Source organism: Marmota marmota, unplaced genomic scaffold (assembly GCF_001458135.2).
Source record: "Marmota marmota marmota unplaced genomic scaffold, marMar, whole genome shotgun sequence".
In the NCBI taxonomy this organism is placed as follows: domain Eukaryota; kingdom Metazoa; phylum Chordata; class Mammalia; order Rodentia; family Sciuridae; genus Marmota; species Marmota marmota.
The window spans coordinates 15,488,582-15,503,290 of NW_026000241.1; the positions used below are offsets into that span (position 1 = coordinate 15,488,582).

Genomic DNA, 14,709 nt, shown 5'->3' on the forward strand with positions numbered 1-14,709 from the left:
TTCATTCCGTTATGATCAGATAAGATGCATGGTATTATCTCCACACCTTTATATTTACTAAGAGTTGCCCTATGGCATAATATATGGTCTATCTTTGAGAAGGATCCATGTGCTGCTGAGAAGAACATGTATCCACTTGATGATGGTTGATATATTCTATATATGTCGGTTAAGTCTAGGTTATTGATTGTGTTGTTGAGTTCTATAGTTTCTTTATTCAGCTTTTGTCTGGAGGATCTGTTCCAATGGAGAGAGCGGTGTGTTGAAGTCACTGATAATTATTGTGTTGTGGTCTATTTGACTCTTGAACTTGAGAGGAGAGTTTGTTTTATGAATGTTGCAGCACCATTGTTTGGTGCATACATGTTGATAATTGTTATGTCTTGTTGGTGGATGGTTCCTTTTAACAGTATATAGTGTCCTTCTTTATCCCTTTTGATTAACTTAGGTTTGAAGTTGATTTTATTCGATATGGCCACTCCTGCTTGCTTCCGAGGACCATGTGAGTGGTATGATTTTTCCCAACCTTTCACCTTCAGCCTTTGTATATCTTTTCCTATCATATGAGTCTCCTGAAGGCAGCATATTGTTGGATTTGTTTTTTTAATCCAAGTTACTAGCCTATGTCTCTTGATTGGTGAATTTAAGCCATTAACGTTTAAGGTTACTATTGATATATGGTTTGTACTTCCAGTCGTGCTTATTTATTTATTTATTTATTTTTATATGGCTAGTTTTTCCTTTTTGGTTATTTTTTTTTCTTCCCTTTACTGAGTTAACTCCCACTGTTAGTTTTCGGTGCTGTTTTTCAATTCCTCTTCTTGTAGTGTTTTGCTCAAAATGCCTTGCAGTGTTGGTTTTCCGGATGCGAATTCTTTTAAATTGTGTTTATCGTGAAATATTTTAATTTCATTGTCAAATCTGAAGCTTAATTTTGCTGGATACAGTGTTCTTGGTTGGAATCCATTATTTTTCAGCGTTTGAAATACGTTGTTCCAGGATCTTCTCGCTTTCAACGTCTGTGATGAAAAATCAGCCGTTAACCTAATTGGTTTACCCCTGAATGTAATCTGCTTCCTTTCTCTCGTAGCTTTTAATATTCTCTCCTTGTTCTGTATGTTGGATATCTTCATAATTATGTGTCTTGGAGTTGGTCTATTACGGTTTTGTATGTTTGGGGTCCTGTAGTCTTCCAGGATTTGGCAATCCATTCCATCTTTCATATCTGATAAGTTTTCTAAGATTATTTTATTCAATAGATTGTTCATTCCTTTGGTTTGAACCTGTACACCTTCTTCTATCCCAATGACTCTCAAGTTTGGTTTTTTTATGACATCCCATATCTCTTTCTTAGGATCCTTTCTGTGTTGACTATATTCTTTTCAAGTTGATAAACTTTGTCTTCATTATCTGATGTTCTGACTTCTTTTTTCATCTAGTCTATTTGTAATATTCTCGTTTGAGTTTTTGTTTGGTTTATGGTTTCCTGCATTTCTAGGATTACTGTTTGATTTTGTTTTTTAAATCTCTATCTCCTGGTAGAGCTCATTCTTTGCCATTTGAATTTGCTTATGTAATTCGTTTTCAAAGTATACTTTCATTGTTTGGACTTGCTGTCTAAAGTCTTGTCTAAGATTCCGTTCTATCTGAGTTAGGTATGCCTTGAGTTCTTTCTCTGTCCATTTTTCTGATGCCTCTAGGTTCTCCTGTGAATTTAAGTTGTCCTTCATTGTTTGTAATCCTTTTTTCCCTTGTTTTTTCATGGTGCTCACGTTGCTTTCCAACTCTGTTTGACTGCTGTGTTTCTAATTTCTTCTTTAAATTTGTTTTGGTTTTTATAGTTCCAATATCTCTCCTTTATGTTGGGAGACAATGTTTAGAGATGTTGGATTTAATTGTGAATTAAGGTAAATTCACTAGTTTCATTAGAGGCCCACAGAATTTGATGGCATGTATAGAATTGAGGTTTGAACTTAGGATTTTATGTTGAGGTCGTGCGCTTTGATGGTATGGAGGTTAGTATATGTTAGCTTCTTTGGGGGGTTGCTCAAATGCAGGCGGATATTAACAAGAGAATAGACAGGAGTACTTGGGGGTAGTTAAGGGCTTAGGCGGACTATAGACCGATTCGTAGTATTCATCTATTTGCATTTAGTAAGTTGTACGTAATCTGGGTGGTCATGTTAAGAGGGAAAAGGTAAGGAAGCAAACCAAGAAAGAGAGAGGGAGAGAGGAAAGAAAGAGAAAAGAATAGAAAAGAAAAAGAAATGATAAAATAATAAAATGCAGTAAAATAAAAATTACAATTAAAAAAATAAAAAAATAATTAAAAAAAAATAAAATTAAAAAAATTTAAAATTTAAAAAAAAAAGGGCACTGTTAGGCTTCTATTTTCTTCGCTTCCAGTAGATGGTGCTGTGCTTTCCGGGCCAAGATTTTGCCCTCCGGCTGTAGAAAACAATCGGTGTGAGGCTGCTCTCTCCTTCCCACCCTGGTGTCTCTCAAAATCTGTTAGCTTATGTTTATTCCTGGTCTCTAGTCACCTCGCTTCTCCTGCCAGCCAGGCCTTTCCCAGTGTGATACCTCTCGGCAGTTCAAGCTACACTCTGGGCCTGCAGTTTCCTGGACGTGTAGCGCGGCTATTGGGAACCGGCCCCTATTGTTTTGATTCCCTCCGATAGCCCCTCCTCCGAGAGCTGGCAAGACAGGTTTCGTTTTCGCTGCTGGTGGGAGGGGGGAGTTGGAGGTCAGGTGCCTTTACCTTTCCCCACGCCTCTATTCACGCCCCCGGAAAGCCAGGGAGAGATTTTATGCGATTTCCCCGCTGTATGGGAGATATGGTCTAAATGACACACAACTGTTCTATCGCTGAGCGTGCTGCAATCTGTCAGAAACTGGTGCTGGTGATGTCAGCTCTCCAAGATGGTGGCCGCTGGCTTTCTCGGTGGGCTGTCCAGTGTGGAGGACAGAACTGGACTGCGTCCTTCCCCCATCTCAGACCCAGAACTCAGCCCGGAGCACAGTGAAGGCACAGCCGGCAGGACCCCACAGAATCCGCAGTACCGTTCCTCTGCGTTGCTGGCCGCCGATCAAACAGCCTGAATCTCCGGGCGCACGGTTCACTCGCGGTTGAGCCCCAGTAACCGATCCTCGGGCGATAGAAATCCTTCCTCTAGGTTTTGGTGCACCCCAATTTTGCTGGAAATTCCTAACAAGATAGCTTTTGGCTGTTCTAACTCGTTATTCACCTGCACAGTGACGCGGTACACGGGGGTGATGCACTCTATTCACCGCCATCTTCCTTCCTTATATATCCATTTTTTAAAAGGATATGTTTTTACAGCTGCAAGGTGGGAGGCTTTTTTTAGGCCAAATGGCTTACTTTTAAAAAGATGATGATGAGTGAGGTCTACTTATCATAACATTGTAGATTATTATTCCTGCAGTTCTAGCTGGACATACGTGTTAACTTATTTGCTCAAAAAAAAAAAAAACATTGCCAGCCTTACTGATTCCAATTATGTAAGTATAAATTGAATCAGCAGAGCAAGTAATAACACTGATTCAGGCCTCTTTTTTTTGTGTGTTGATTTTATATTTTAAAAAATTTTTCATGCTTTTATACAAAAAGTTAAGCAATATAGAAAAACACAAATAACTTGAATCCTTCCATATAACTATGACCTTCATTCCTTATATCTCTATGCATCAAGCTAGTATATTGCCATGAAATCCGAAGCAGGAAGGAATGTATGATGGATAGAAAAATCAAAATTGTCAGTTGTTGCAGGGGAGGCAGAAAGAATGTGGACTGAGAACTTACATAGCTTTGTTAATTTGCACATCATTGGTTATATGTATATATTTTTTAATTGATTGATTGATTTTTGTGGTGCTGGGGATTGAATCCAGGGCCTTGTGAATGCAAGGCAAGTACTCTACCAACTGAGCTATATCCCCAGCCCATCATTGGCGATTTCTGTCGTGGAAGCTCTAGAAAGGGAAGGCCATGGTACAAGGAGTCAAAGTAAAGCAGGCCCATGAATATGTAAAATTAGTGAGGTCACACTCTTAATTTTGCTGTGGTTTTAATGTTGTTTTAAAAGTAATTTGGCAGTATAAGAATTAGGACTGAGGGACATCAAGAAACAAAGGATTCTAACTAAAGAACATCAATGTTGACACAGTAGGCCTTTGTGAGAAAACTATTGGGAGAGCCAGCTGTATACTTTTTATTACTGTGGAAGTCACAAATAAAAATGGGTTCTAGGGCTAGGGGTATATCTCAGTGGTAGAACACTTGCCTAGCACCAGTGAGGTCCTGGGTTCTATCCTCAGCATCACATAAAATCAACTAAATAAAATAAAGACTAATTAAGAAAAAAAAATAACAAATAACTCTGGGTTTTAAACAACTGGCCTAATATGAACTTTTGTTTGTTTATTTACGTATTTAGCAGTGCTGGAAATCAAACCCCAGGCTTTGTGCATGCTAGGCAAGTACTCTACCACTGAGCCCCAGCCCCAGCTCCCTAATTTGTTTTTATTTTGTAGGAGGGAAAGTATGTCTGTATTGAAAATCTGGACCATAGTTGTTAATTAAATTTCTTTGAGTCTTCAGAAGTTTACACTGTATTGAAAATTTTTACAGGTTTTAATGCTGACACTGCAGAATGATCCTCCTTCTTTGGAAACTGGTGTTCAAGATAAAGAAATGCTGAAAAAATATGGCAAATCATTTAGAAAAATGATTTCATTGTGCCTTCAAAAGGATCCAGAAAAAAGGTAAAATATAAAAGAAACTGTACTTTTCTGTCCATTGATATGTAAAACATTGTGGGTGATCTGAGATTCATATCTAAAGGGCTAACTATAAAGTTTTAAAAAGTATACAGAGACTATTTTACAAGACAGTTTCACATTGATGGTCTTGATTTCTGTCTTCTTTTTAGTATATAGTGTACCCTAAATAGTTTTAACTATTTCTTAGTGTTCTGGAGCTATAAAATTTTATATTATGAATGCTGTATTAGTAAAAAGTCAGGTTAATGGGAGATGTTTGTATTTACTTTGCACTTAAAATTTTTAAGTAAACAAATATCATTTATAATTTAATAACAAAAGGAATATACATAACAAGTTTATATTTAGTGTCAAATAATAGTACTTCTTTCCATGTTAGAAAGCTTTTAGTAACTGGACCAGAATTTTAAGTTGCTTCTTTGTCAGTTCTAGACAGATTGAATGGCAAGTGAACAAATAAGTAAAAATATTCAATGCATATATTTTTGTCTATTAAACAGCATTATAGAATGTTGGAGGTCATTGAGTACAAGCTTTTCTCTGTGGTCATAGATGTGGGAACTTGAATTCAAAAGTCTTTAATCATAATTTAGGCCTCTGTTCTATACCTTATTTTTCTGTTTCATATATGTATATCAGTTCTGCATAGAGACAGGTTTTACATTCACAGGTTCAGCCAACCATGGATCAAAAGTATTCTAGAAAAAAAGTAAAACTGTACTGAACACATAGACTTTTTCTTGTAATTATTCCATAAGCAGTATAGTATAAAAACTATTTACATAGCATTTACATTTTATTGGATATTATAAGTAATCTGGAGATGGTTTAAAGTACATGGGAGAATTGTATATAGGTTATGTGCAAATATTGTATCATTTCTTATAAGGGACTTTAATATCTACAGATTTTTGATAGTGGTGAGGGGTTCTGGAGCCAGTTTTACTGAGATACCAAGGGACAACTGTGTATTCCACTGAGTTTCTTAGCACTTAAAGTTCTTTAATTTTGTTTTCTCTAAAGGTCAACAAAAGTAAGACTTTGACATCCTTGATCATATCTCTAGTATATATAATGGGCCTTCAGAATTTACTGTTGGAATTATTGGAAAGGGTAAGAAAAATAGGCAGCAAAGTTCATACCTAAAAGTAGGAAACACTTGCTTCTCCCAAGTTAGTGAACAAAAAGAATAAATTCTCTTGTTACAGATAATTAGAAATGCCAGAGAAAAGCTATCAAACTTAAAAATCCCTGGATACCAGAAATAATGAGGTAACCATAGATTAGGGAAGAAGTATTAGGAATTAATCCAGTAGCTGCCTTCAGTGGGACTGTTCATTCTAGTAACCTGCTAGGTTTTGGATTTCTAACTCCCATGTTATGACTAGAATTGAGATCTTGGGCACCCCACCACAGAGGAGATTTTGCACTGACATGCTGCTTAAGCTAAGATCTTCAGAAGTCTACATACTCAGTAAAACCGTAGACTAGAATAAAACTGTCCATCATATCATCATCATTAAGAGAAAACAGAGATCTTTCCCGATTAATGTCAAACACTCAACCTTGATGTTCCACAAGTTGACAGTCTAAATTCATACCCAGGAACCCACATACTAGAAAGTAAAAAAAAAAAAAAAAAAAAAAATTGTTGCAAAGCCAGTTTTACTCTTGGCTGAAGGAATCTCAGAGAAATGCACTAGAAGCACATTTCCAAATTTCAGGTCCCATGATTCCTGCATATAATGTCCCACTGAAGATAGGATCACAGTCTAAAATTACAATACACTATGAATTGCAGGTGGCAGGTATAAGTAGAAACATTATTTGTTCAAGATATTAAGATAATTCAATGATATAATTAAAATCATAAAAGAAATCAGAACCCACAAGAGTTTGAGCATTACAAAAATGTAAGTAGCACTATTAGAAATGAAAAAATATAGTAATTAAAATTACTTAATGGATTCCCTTGAGTGTGGGTTGGATTGTGATTTGTTTCGGATTAAAGTATGAAAAAGAAAAAAAATGGCAATTTTACAGAGAAGAAATCTGGTCATAACTCCATCAAGTGATAAAGGTTAATCACCACCATTAATACAATGAAATGATACTATGTAATTGATTTGATGCAATTAGAAGGGCACATCACCTATGAAGTATTCTTTCTTTGAATTTGTAATTTTAGTTAATAACTAGAAAACAATCAGACATCCAAATTGAGGAGTATACTACAAAATACCTGGCCAGTACTTTTTTAAAGTGTCAAGGAAAGGAGAGACTAAGAAGATACTATCACTGATAGGGGGAGATGATGGAGACTGGCAACTCAGTGCAACAAGGTGTCCTGCATTAGATGCTACAGTAGAAAAATGAAAGAAATGAGGGGCTGGGATATAGCTCAGTTGGTAGACTGCTTGCCTCACATGCATAAGACCCTGGGTTCACTCCCCAGCACCACACCAAAAAAAAAAAAAAANTGAGTTCTTTGTATACTCTGGATATTAGGGCTCTATCTGAAGTGTGAGGAGTAAAGATTTGTTCCCAGGGTGTAGGCTCCCTATTTACCTCTCTTATTGTTTCTTTTGCTGAGAAAAAACTTTTTAGTTTGAGTAAGTCCCATTTGTTGATTCTAGTTATTAACTTTTGTGCTATGGGTGTCCTATTGAGGAATTTGGAGCCCGACCCCACCGAATGTAGATCGTAGCCAACTTTTTCTTCTATCAGACGGTGTGTCTCTGATTTGATATCAAGCTCCTTGATCCATTTTGAATTCACTTTTGTGCATGGCGAGAGAAAGGGATTCAGTTTCATTTTGTTGCATATGGATTTCCAGTTTTCCCAGCACCATTTGTTGATATTGTTATAAAGTGGTTTTTTTAAAAATAAAAAAAAAACCCTGGGAAGTATAAAAAATCTAATTTCTGTTATTTAAACCAAAATCAAACTTTGTTTAGGGCATTTCTAATATATATGGCATTTCTAGGATAAAACGAAAGAACCCTAAATGAACTGGTTAAAAATCTACCTTTTCCAGTGTTGCAAAACGTCTCACATTCAGCCTCAGGGAACAGATTACTTACTAAAGAATAGCAGGTAGACTGGAAACCACTTCCCCTTAAAGAGCCTGTAGAAAAGATAACTATTGGCTCAGCAAGTACCAGGCACTTTTATAAACATTTAGTGTATGTCATCTCGTTTAATTCTCATGCCATCCATGACGATGGCACTCTTATTTTCTTTGTTTTACCAATAAAAAAACCTGAATCATAGGTTAAGTAACCTTGCCTGAAGTCACACATCTAATAAATGGTGGAGTTAGGATTTTGACCTAGGCAATCTGACTTCAGAGTGCCTGTTTTCAATCTCATTACACTTTATTAAGGAAATTGTTCAACATATAGCACAAAAAATGAATGGTATAAATATGAAAGAAAGATGAACATTCCAAGGGTGAGAAAATTCAGAGTGAGGGTGTGCTTATGCACATCTGTGTTCAGGTTGAATGTCTCTTGTCTGAAATGCCTGGGACCAGAGAGTTTTTGGATTCCAGAGTGGTTTTTTTTTTTTTTTTTTAATTTTGTAATATTTGCATTTTCCATAATGAGATATTTTAGAAATGGGATCCAAGTCTAAACACAAAATTGTTTTTATTTCTTGCATAACATATACATAGCCTAAAGATTGTTTCATGCACAAAATGCAATATTGTTGATTTTGTGCATGAAACAGTTTCATGGCATGGAATTTTCTACTTGTGGCATTATGTTAGCACTCAAATTTTGGATTTTGGAGCATTTCAGATTTTAGATTTTTGAATTAGGGATGATTAACCTATATAAATAAATACACAAATATTTACATATACACATATATGAACTAGCCAGTAAAGACTAGAGAGAATGTAGGGGAAGCAATAGTCAAAGAAATAATGGCTGAACATTTTTTTTATTATTAAACACTATAACCTCAGATTAAAGAACCATTTTCTCCAGGTTCCAGGCATTGTCTACCTTTTCCAGTGTTGCATAACTTCTTATATTCAGCCTCAGAGAACACATTACCTACTGAGGAATAGCAGGTAGACTGAAAACCACTTCTCTGTAACAATAATTGAGGCCAGCATATAGTTAAATAATGCTGAGAGAAGTTAACTGTTAGCCCAGAATTCACCATCTAGTCTAATTAGTATTAAAGAGTGAGCATGAAGTGAAGATATTTTTCACACAGACATTGTTTTCCAATCACATCCTTTCACTTAACCCTTCAAAAGCTGTACTTTTTGAGCAGGGTGCAGTGGTGCACACCTGCAATCCCAGACACAAAGGAGGGTTATAAGTTTGGGATGACCCAGGGCAATTTAGCAACATCTTGTCTCAAGATTAAAAATAAAAAGGGCTGGGGATGCAACTCAATGGTAGAGTTCCCCTGGATTCAATCCCCAATACTGGGGAAAAAACTTTAAAAAGAAGGAAATGTACCTAGAAGAAAGAATAGTAAGGAGCCATCTTGGGCAAATTGTTGAAGCAATGAACTCTCTCTTTTTTTTTTTAACATTTATTTTTTAGGTGTAAATGGACACAACACAATGCCTTTATTTTCTTTTTTTATGTTGTGCTGAGGATTGAACCCCGGTCCCGCCCGTGCTAGGCGAGCACTCTACCGCTGAGCCACAATCCCAGCCCCCAAACAATGAACTCTTGACTAATTTCACATTTAACTGCTTTCTTAAAAGCCCGCTCCCATTAAATCCATGGCCTCAGTCTTTCTAGGCAAGCTCTCTAGAGCTACACTCCTAGATTGCTAGTCCTCGAGGGATTGGTTCTTAAGCTTGAATGCACATTGAAATGACCTGGACAGTTAAAAAAAAAAAAAAAAAAACACAAAAACAAAAAAACTGCTGATACTAGGTTTTGTTCCAATACATTCTGCTTTCATTGTTCGTTAGGATTTTTAAACACCTCAGATACTCTAACACACGGCAGTGATTAAGAACTGCTGCTCAGGCTGGGGATGGTGCTTGCCTAGTGTGTGCTGAGGCCCTGTGTTTGATCTGCAGCATGCAAAAACAAACAACAACCTCCCCCCCACCCCTTAGAGGCTTGACTAGGTAATATTGAACCTTAGATGAATTGTGATTTTTGTAGAAATATGTGTTATGTGTGTGACATAATTAGGTGTAGGTTTTTTAAGTGTAAAATTCTTTATTCTGAAATAATGTATTTTTAAAAGTTTTTTAAATTAGTGATGAATTTAGTCAAAACTGTAAAAATATTGCTCACAGTTGAATTAAAAATTAACTTTGGTTAAATCTGGGGAATATACTTTACTTTTGGAATTTTCCGGTCTTCCTTCCCCTTCCGTCTCCTTTCTTCACTCCTCCTCCCTCTTTCTTTCTCATACTGAGATTGAGGTCAGGATCTGGACATGCTAGGCAAGTGCTTTACTAACTACTGAGCTTCATCCCTGGCCCAAATCTTCAGATTTTTAAGGGAAATTGTGAAGTCTGGTTTTCAGAATCTAGTTGCCTTTAGTTGAAACTTGTCAGGCAGCCTTGTAACAAGAAGCAGAGTTTTTCCTTTCAGTAGGAAACCAATGCCTCGAGGACTAGCAAGTCTAGGAATGTAACTCACTTTCTTCTTTGTGATCTTAAATATGTTTTTATGCTTTGCTAAAAAATTAGAGTATATAATTTCTCTTGGGAAATAATAATATTAAATAGTAAATATGTTGGAAGTATTCTTCCAGAAACAACATTTCACTAATGAAATTTTCAAAGAACGTCTTAATTATTATCAAAACATTTCTATTTGAGTGTTTTATTCTACTTGATGTCTTATATCCAGGTTATTCTACTTTTGTTTTTTAGCAGGTTAAGGAAAGTGGAGCCTACTCAGTTTTTATTTTTGCTGCTCAAAAAGTAATTTTCTCATTTTTGAAGATATAAACTCACATTGCACTTGAATTAACTGCAAAAACTGTTTTTTGGTTTTTTTTTTTTTCCTGCTTTTAGACCAACAGCAGCAGAACTATTAAGGCACAAATTTTTCCAGAAAGCTAAGGTAGGATATTTTATCTTGATTTTATATGTGTTTAAATGATGCTATTTCCCAGAGATAGTGGTATGTTATTATACTTGGAAATTCAGGATCAACAAATTTTGCCATATAATAAAGCAAACTTTCCATAATGGTTTATTCAACATATTGAAGCTCTGTCTCAGTTTCTAAAACCATGGCAGTAATGTACTGTAGTAGTTTCATACTACTTCATAAGACATATTAATTGTGATGAACATTTCTTTGTCAATTTTATTGGTTCAACAAAAAATTTTTATAAAAAGAAAATACGTATTTTTCCCCTCCAGAATAAAGAATTTCTTCAAGAGAAAATATTGCAGAGAGCACCTACCATTTCTGAAAGAGCTAAAAAGGTAAATGGAGGATCTAATAAGTTTTCTTAGGAAATTTCTTAAGAGTTGATTTATTTTTGATTTTGAAAGTAAATGTTAATTAATATTCAGTTAACTGAAGCAGGATATTCATTTTCTCTCAACCTTTTCTAAAGCATTCTTTGGTATATTCATCCAACAAATATCATATGCTAGGGCATTACTCTGCTATCTACTGGAATACAAAGGTATGCTGGACAGTAATCTGTGAGTTAATTCTGACCCCTGTTTAATCATGCTTTCCAGCTTCTTGAGTGAGTTGTGATTTTATGTAGCATTTATAGCTGCAGTACCTGCTAGCTGCAAACTTTTTGTTGCTTTGACTGAAAGACCAAAAGAACCTTGTTCATAAGTCGTTTCTAAGAACTTTGGTCAGAATGTGAACATAGAAATGCATTAAGATCTCAGTTTGAGCAAATGTGAGTTTTTCCTTCCAGTAGGGAAAAACCCTTTCTTCCCTTTCCCTTCTTTTCCTCAACACAGACTTATCCAGTCTAAAGGAAATGAGGCCAGTTGGCTTCTGCTGATGTTAGACTTGAGGGAGAAGGTAAAGAAAGGTATTGTACCTCATGGAGCATGGTGGTAGGATTGTCTGGGAAGTTCGAGTAAATCTAATAAGTGACTTATTCACCTCCATAGATTTCAGTACTTGGGAATTCTGATGTTATTTAGAAAGTTTTTATTGATAAAGAATCAGAAAAGTATATTTAACACTTTGAAATGATATTCGTAGCACTGGTAGCACAATTAACTCGTCTCTACTTCATAGAGATATATCTTCTGCAGACTTAGATACTTAAATCTTGTTATTAAGGTTCCTTCCTGCTGGGTGTGATGGCACACACCTGTAATCCCAGCAGCTCCAGAGGCTGAGGCAGGAGGATCATGAGTTCAAAGCCAGCCTCAGCAATTGAGTGAGGCCCTAAGTAATTTAGCAAGACCCTGTCTCTAAATAAAATATAAAAAGTGTTGGTGATATGGCTGAGTGGTTAAGTGCTCTTGGATTCAATTCCTGGTACCAACCAACCAACTAACAAATAGACAACCACTCAGGGTCCTTCTTTTCTTTACAAGGAGTTCTTGAGAAGTACCAGGTTACTATTTTCTAACTTTTAAACCTACATTTAAAGAGTTATACTACCTCCCTTCTGGAAAAATTTCCCCTCTTGCCTTAGGATCTTTTGACTTGCTATACTCTTTTTTTCCCCCCTTTTTCAATGGTTATATCCATTGTTAACATCAGAATTACCTTGAGACTTAAAAAAAAAACAAGCATCATAAGTAGTGTAATGCCAAGCCAATTAAGTCATCTCTAGGAAATGGAATCTTGAAGATTACTCTTCATGGATAGTCACTTGGTCAGACACTCATGGCTCATTCTTCCATTTCATTCAGGTCTCTACTCAAGCTTCATTTCCTCAAAATAGTTTTTTCTGATTATCTTAAAATAGTCCCCTCCTATCACTTTCTGTTCTTTTATCCTACTTTAGATATATATATATTTTTAAAGGACTTAATCACCATCTGACATTTACTATCCTTCATTAGAACAAAAGCTTAATGAGATCAAGGACTTTGGATTGTAGCTGTATCTTCAGTAGGCCTGGATCAGTTCCTGACACTCTGTAGATATCCAGTAAATAATTTGAATGCATATTAAAATCTTTATGCTTATAATTGTTTGCAATAAATCCCAATTGAGAGAGATGTTTAATATCTTCAGTGTAATTTATTTAGGAAGACAAACCCTCAAAAAGATAGCACAGTGAATATCTACATTTATTCCCACTCTCTACTTAATAAAAGATATGTTAAGAAAATTCATAAACCCAAAACTGACAAAATATGAGAGAAATGAAGGTTGCAACCAAGTTTTCAAAATTATGATGTCAATAAGCTAGTGGTAAGGAACTTGGCAAGTCAGAGGACTCCAATTGCTAAATCATCATTAAAGTTTTAGAACCTGCCTTACACAGCAAAACCCCTAAATCTAGGTGCGGTAGCAATACCAGGTACCTTTAGAGTATAAGTAGGGCCAAAAGCCAGAAGATTGGTTGACAGTTCCTGTCCCTCACTCCATGCTGTACACTAGGCATTGTATTGAAGTTTATTCTGCAGAAAGATAAAAGAAATGGTATTTATACTAAAGGACACCAAGCATAGTTGAAGATAGAAATAACTTACTGAAAATGGATATTTGATTGAATGTGTACATACTGAATGTTAAAACTCTTCAGTCATATTACTTTATTCAGTTACTTCAACATAAGCATTAAAGCTTATTGTCCTTCAGACAGAACATTGGAAGATCTAATGAAGATCAATCCAACTAGCCCCAGAGGAAAGATTTAAAGGGTACTGATATTTAGGGTTCTCCTGTGAAATGCCTACCCAGATCTTTTTGCAGCAAAACTCATAGTCAGCAAATTTTACTCCCTTAAAAGCTTAGTGCTTCAAATTGATTTTTTAGTTTCTGGATCTTAATAGTGCAATAGTGCAGGCGTCTAGGATCGAAGGGTATATGAGGAAAATTCTTTAAATAAAATCATAACTCTTCAGAGATAAGAATTTGCCTTCATAAAACAAGAACATGATACTATTAAAAAAGAAGCATTTGTGCCAAGATAATTCAATGAGTAAAGAACAGTCTTCAACAGATGGTGCTGGGACAACTGGGAGAATGAGGTTGGGTCCTTTCCTCCCACCATGCAAAAAAATTAGCTTAGATTAGATTGTAGACCTAAATGTAAGAGCTAAAGCTTTAACTCTTGAAAGAAAATACAATAGTCCTCTCACCTGCAGTTTTATTTTCCTTAGCTTTGGTTACCTATGATAAATAGTGTGAAAATATTAAATGGAAAGTTCCAGAAATAATTCATAAGTTGAAAATTCTGCACAATGAAATCTTGCTTTGTCCTGCTCTGTCCCAGGTGTGAACCATCTCTTTGTTCAGCATATCCATGCTGTGTATGCTACCAGCCCATTAGTCACTTGGTAGCCATCCCAGGTATCAGATTGAACTATCGTGGTATTGCAGTTCTTGTGTTTAAGTAACCATTATTTTATTCAATAATAGACCTAAAGCATAAGAGTAATAATGCTGGCAATTTTATTGAGGAATGTTGTTATAATTATTTTATATTAGTATTAGTTATTATTAATCTAGTAATACAAAATTTTATAAATTAAACTGTCATAGGTATCTTTATAGGAAAAAACAGTATATATAGGATTAGGTACTATCTTTGGTTTCAAGAATCCACTGCGGATATTGGTTTGTATTTACTAGGGAAGGAGAGACTTGTTCATAGGAATAAATCTTTGGGACCTTCCTTGAATTAGGCAAAGCTTTCTAAGCTATGACACCAAAAATACAATAAAAGAAAATAATTGATAAGTTGACTTCATCAGAATGAAAAACTTTTGTGCTTCAGTAGATCACATCAAGAAAGTGA

At 35.6% G+C, this 14,709-nt stretch overlaps 1 protein-coding gene across 3 annotated transcripts in view; it reads left to right on the top strand.

The window, feature by feature from the left end:
- The window catches only part of Oxsr1 (oxidative stress responsive kinase 1), a 110,245-nt gene that overhangs the window by 72,975 nt on the left and 22,561 nt on the right, over positions 1–14,709 (top strand). For all 3 annotated transcript variants that reach the window (XM_015489484.2, XM_048794941.1, XM_048794942.1), the window contains 3 exons: positions 4,652–4,785; positions 10,817–10,865; positions 11,171–11,236. In XM_015489484.2, the coding sequence (XP_015344970.1) occupies positions 4,652–4,785; positions 10,817–10,865; positions 11,171–11,236 (249 nt within the window). The remainder of the gene's footprint in view (positions 1–4,651; positions 4,786–10,816; positions 10,866–11,170; positions 11,237–14,709) is intronic.